The 5831-nt window shown below is 43.8% G+C and overlaps 1 protein-coding gene across 1 annotated transcript in view; it reads right to left on the bottom strand. All coding sequences in view use genetic code 11, as the record gives it.

The window, feature by feature from the left end:
* EGR_09147 (5-aminolevulinate synthase, erythroid-specific) overlaps positions 1–5831 on the bottom strand; it is a gene marked incomplete at both ends in the record, with an annotated part of 9617 nt that overhangs the window by 2374 nt on the left and 1412 nt on the right. Inside the window, 6 exons of the mRNA XM_024498396.1 lie at positions 130–393; positions 1362–1531; positions 2895–3262; positions 4241–4559; positions 5048–5134; positions 5310–5454. Of these exons, the coding sequence (XP_024347179.1) occupies positions 130–393; positions 1362–1531; positions 2895–3262; positions 4241–4559; positions 5048–5134; positions 5310–5454 (1353 nt within the window). The remainder of the gene's footprint in view (positions 1–129; positions 394–1361; positions 1532–2894; positions 3263–4240; positions 4560–5047; positions 5135–5309; positions 5455–5831) is intronic.

Raw genomic sequence — 5831 nt, forward strand, 5'->3', positions numbered from 1 at the left:
AACCATCCCTAACGCTAAACTGAATCAAGAAATTGAAGTTGTGCTGACAAAAAGCCACCATTCTGATTGTAGAAATTACCAGTATCAACGGCAATACCAGCATCACAAGACGTTGTCGCGATAACTCACGGAAATGGGAATGATGTGTGAGGGCACGTCAGCTACAGGCAAACCCGCCTCCTGCAGTCGACGCCGCACGAAATCCACGCGACGGCGATGCTCTGCACGCAAGTCCTGCCCTTCCGCCGACTTGAGGATGGCCACGCTGGCCCGCGCTGCCGCCAATACCGGTGGCGGCAGTGAGGTGGTGAAGATCAGCCCGCCAGCGTAGCTACGCACCATGTCAATCAACGCCCTGCCTCCTACCAGGTAGCCGCCGAGGCTCCCAAATGCCTACAGCAGGGACAGCAAACATCTGCCCACGAGGTAAATACACCACCAAAAAGCACTATAGAGAAGCCAAACCAAACCTGGACACCCATCACCGTCTCCTTTGACAAATCTATGCCATGACTACAAGACAAAAGGCCATCGCTTCTTTAGAGTTATGAAAGATTCTTCAAGGTCATCTACTTCCTACGAATAATGCTAACGTGGAGGATTGGAACATCAAGAAAGTCTGTGTTATCTATCTAAAAGCGAAATGAAGCAACTGCTGAGCTGCCTTGGATTTTACCAAACAAATAAAATGCATTTCTTGGAGAAATAAGCCCCAACACTTCATAAAGCTCAATAAGAAGCTAGTTACCCTGACGCTCGCATTCAATTCAGGCTACCGTCAATTATTTGAGGCGTTGACCAACGCCAGTAAGCGTGCAACTGAAGTGTGGATGAAACTCCACGACGTCATTTTCATTGCATTAACATTCAACGGGGTTATTTTCTTGAACCATGACAGTAAAGTCCTGTTTAACTTAGAATCCGTCTTAAACCACTTTTGCCTCAACCAATACTAAAAGGCCGTAATGAACACTAGCAAATAGATGCTTTTACTCCTATCCTTTGTGCAACGCTTTTCATTACTCACCAGCATTTTCAACTAGAATGTATCATCTACATTATGGGTTCAGATGCAGTGGATGTTGTCAACAATGGGAAAAGTATTCAAAAAGGCAAAAAGTCAAGAATATCTCAAGAGACCTCTCACTTGATGGCAATAATTTGGTCTGACGACACGCAAATGAATAAGGTCATTGTTTTTATTTAACAATGCTGTATTTGGAGGCGGTGGGAATGGTGGCCTTAATTAAATGAATTCATTCTACTTGCACAATGACACGACATCGTCAGAGCCGTGAAGGGATATCGACAGCAGCATAATGCTTCACCGTTATGCTAATACAACTATTCAACTTGCACACCTTGCCCAGAGTGCCAGTGATGGCGTCGATGCGATGCATACAACCGAGCTCCTCCGCGACTCCACCTCCATATTCACCGTAGAGACCCACAGCGTGCACCTCATCCACGAAAGTCAGGGCGTTGTGATCCTCGCAGACGTCGAGGAATTCCCTCAGTGGAACTATGCTCCCTTTAAATAAGGTAAAAAAGACCTCCCGTATCTAGACTGTTCACGGTCGGTTGTTATTGGACTGCTGGGGCCAAACAGTCCATAAACTCTGCTATAAAACAGTCACACCACCAACTTCAACCTCTGACCTCCACAAAACACTGTCCATCGGCGGCATAAAAACCCGTTCATCTTATAGACCTTACTTTCCAGTTCCTCTCGCCTGCACATTCCCTCTATCAGCAGACCTCTTCCCAAAGCCCCATGAATGAGTGATAACGAATGATAGTGGCAAGAACATACAATTTGCGGTCGAGCAAGTCAATGCAAAGGGTGTGCTTTGATACCGATTTAACTGCCCACCACCGTAAAACAGATGCTTTGCCGCAACAACAGTTGCCCACATTTGGATGAGGACTTACTAATTTTTGCTATACGCATTCTTTCTGAAGACGTGAAAGAAAGAGTAGCGTACTTGGCAGAGATGTGACCGCTTCTCGTTGACCCTTATTGACAAGCAATTTGTGGCTACAAAACCCTACTGCTTACCCCTTCGTTCCACTCAAACAGGACCATTCTAGTACGCCTCACGGTTTCGTAAATGAATGGGAACAACTTCCTTCAGTAGTGACTAATTAGTTTCTTATTCCTTAAAAGCCTTCCCTTAACGTCCGAATCGTTACTCCAATCCTCAGGCATAGCGCAAATAATAGCCCATCTTGGCTTCGCCCAAACAACAAAACCAGGATCTAATCGGCCCCATGTACACTTTAGACTGAACAAAATAATAAGAACAGTCTATTTGGTGAAGCTCTCTGTTTGTATGAAATTCCTGCTTTCTGTCCTAAAACATCTGCCCACCACATCCATTCCTTACGCCAGTGCTCTCCTTCAATATCAGTACGCATTCAAATTTACCTTTTATTCGGGCAAATGCAACATGATTACGATAATAACGTCTTCGATCACCCATTTAAAGAATGCACAGCCTGTCTTGTACCCTCTACTCTCATATAAACTCTGCATTATCTACATTGAGGGATATCGCCACAGACAAAATAACTGTCAATGTACCACCCACTTCGTACGTTTCACCTACGCGCACTCCAAGACACCCACAAAAGACGGACTGTGCGATTCCGATGAATGCAATGACAGCACCTCTAAGAGCTGACTTTATTAACTAAACCTATTCAAAAAAGCAGATAAAACCTGAAATGACTAAAGCAGACATTGCTAAAATCCCCATTACTCAAAAACTCTTATTGTAATGGCATGAAGCGATAGGAGAGGAATGGACCGTTGGCAAAGGAATATGAACAACTAAAAAAAGAGAAAAACACACCACTGCAATGCCTGTTGGGAAAAAAGCGAAAATGCCTACCATTCATTGAATGAACGGTCTCACAAACCGCCAACTTGGGCTCCCTCGGAGTTGATTGTTGCTGCATCAATTCATCCAGATGGCCAGCATCATTCTCACGGTAGATGTACTTAGGCGCCCGACTAGTGCGTATGCCATGGATAAGGGAGGCATGATTGCCGGCATCAGAGAAGATCTTGAGGCCGGGGATCAACGTGCCCAGAGTGTAGATGGCAGCCTCGTTGGCGACAAAACAGCTGGTGAACACCAGACCTGCCTCCTTACCATGAAGGTCGGCCAACTCATGCTCCAGTGCTTCGTGTAACAGAGTGTTGCCAGAGATGTTGCGTGTCCCTCCCGACCCTATCCCGAATCGGTTTATAGCGTTCCTTGATGTCGATGAAAATACCCATTCAAGTCTATTTAATAAATCGCTTTTCAAGCACATCAACATAAACCCTAACGATTTACGACTTTTGCAACATGGTTGCAAACGAAGTAACGGCAAAGTCAACCCACCAACTTACCGAACTCTGAATAGTTTGTGGTTGGATAAATAAAATGATGTACACAGAGTGGAATTTGCTTTACCTCCATATTTGGCTGCACGGCTACCACGACACTGCCACAAGACTACCCTCAATCCACCTATACTACCAAGTCTATAGCTCTTCTGTTTGTTGATAATCAACTTACTTCCAAGGTGGTGGTGCCTTTTAGTACGGACGTTACATTGATTGCACTAACAAAAGAGGCACTACGTTGATTACACTTAAACATCACACCACACAAGAAAAGTATCCACTGCGAATAGCGGGATTTAAGTGGAAGAAGGCATACAACATAAAGCTACCAAAGTTGCACCGATTTACAGGACTGTCACAGTCCGAAAGCCGTCTAGTTTGCAAGAAAAGTAACATGGATCAAAGACTTGGTAGCATTAAAACAGTGAGAACAAGAAACAAGAAAACAAGTAGAGTAAAGAGCTGCCTAAATGTTTTTGACAAACCGTTCCACGGCTATTGGTTACTATTTGGAATTCACTCATTGTACAACACTATCCAGCCTCCAACAACTGAAGTCAAACGAATCTTTACAATCCAGCTCGTAAAGAGGACGTAGTGAACGAACTTCTTAAAGCATATCACAAGTGTCAATGCATTCGAGCACCACCGTTCCACTTTGTGCCCTACTATAATACCTGTAGACCAATAACAAACCTTATTCTACATTGGCCTGTCTACCAACTTCCTTGGGAATGGCTGACACCGATTAATGAGTACCAATAGACTATAACATAAAGTAGAAAGATTCAACATGCCAACAGGACAAAACATGCCATACAAGGACATTAAACAGTTATTCACCTTGCGCTCTCCAGAACCATGGGATGCCTGCTCATACCAAGATAGTCATTTGAGCACCACACGTTGATAGTTTGACGCCTTCCAGTGGAGAAGTCCTCCGCAAAGGGATAGTGGTTGGCATCTCGGAGAATTCGTCTAAACACACGATACGTCGCAGTGGCTCGCTTCTTTTCCAATTGCTCTTCGAAAAACGATGAGTAATCGAACCGAATCGCCTGCCCCATACCTGACAGCTGCGAGCATGTGCTTCTTGGAGGCGGAGGCATGGATTGCGCAGACTTGCAAGGATATAGGGCACACGTCGTCGGGACGAACGCGTCTACTAATTGATTCATGTAACCACCTTTACTTTTAGGTACTTCATTTCAAAGTTTGACCACACACTAATCAGTGCTCTGTAGATGCTCAACAAAATTGTGCGCATTCATTTAAGAAGTTAACAATAGCTTAGGTCACAATCACAGAAATGTGGATTCAGAAAAGAAAGAGGGGTAAAGTCGGCAAATAGAAGGCAAGGTCGATGTACCCAAAAGCAATATTTGCATGCTTGATTGGGCAAGATAATACTTTTCACGTAAAGGAGTCAATTTTAAGCGATAAACAAACAAGAATCAAGTAATTTATCGACATAGCCACTACCGTATTAAAGCATTTAACTCACAGTTGAATTTCAAGAAAATTTGCAATAACTGGAAAGGCGCCTATACGTGAAATGTTTCCTACTTTATTCCCATTGATAAAAATAACCCCTTAGTTTGCCCAACTGGGTCAGTGCAATAATGCAATGCAAGACAGGGTAGGAGTTACCACAGTCCTTTCTTTCCTTCTGGTGTTGCGGATTACCACTTTCCATTGAATAAGGACATTGGCCAAGTACGCACTTCTCCAAACCATCTGTAGTAAAGATTGTGTCTGTAAATATTGGGCCCAAACAACTACTACCTCATGTACTCAAGGATGTAAAGAAAGTAAAAAGTTTGAGGATATGAAACAGCCGCCTGATTAAGTAGTATACACCCGGTAAATGTAACGACTAAGTCCAATCAGGGAATAAAAAAGCCCGACTAACCACAAACTGGCGGAAATGGGAGTTGATCGTTGGCTAAGACAGCAGTGTGTGTCAGTCGACGCGGCCTAGAAAAGTTGCCTGGAGATTTTGAGCAATTTTGAAGGATGCAGGAGGCCAAATCCGTCAAAACTACACGTACACGCATCTAAAATATGATATTGATATTCCGTTGAGGAAGTAGTAGACTGACACCTCAGTGTCATCTACCAGTTTAAATGTAAATAAGGTAAGTTTCAAAGAATTTGGATGCAAAAGAGATGCGCCATAGAATAATAACACAGAATGAAACCTCCGACTAATTTGCCATTAAACAACTGCAGAATATTAAACCACTAGCTACCATACGAATCTACATGTTCTAAAATGGGTAAAAATGTTTGGCCAACATCGCCCTACAGGCCAGTCGCTTCCACTTGGCTTACTGTAGGTGGAGAGCAAATGGTGTGGGAAGACAAAAGAAGGGCAACAAAGTGACGCGCTGGAGCAAGGGTCGTTTAAAGCAAATACCCATCAGTGCATTTT

The sequence above is a fragment of the Echinococcus granulosus genome (assembly GCF_000524195.1).
Source record: "Echinococcus granulosus chromosome Unknown EG_S00134, whole genome shotgun sequence".
Classification (NCBI taxonomy): Eukaryota; Metazoa; Platyhelminthes; class Cestoda; order Cyclophyllidea; family Taeniidae; genus Echinococcus; species Echinococcus granulosus.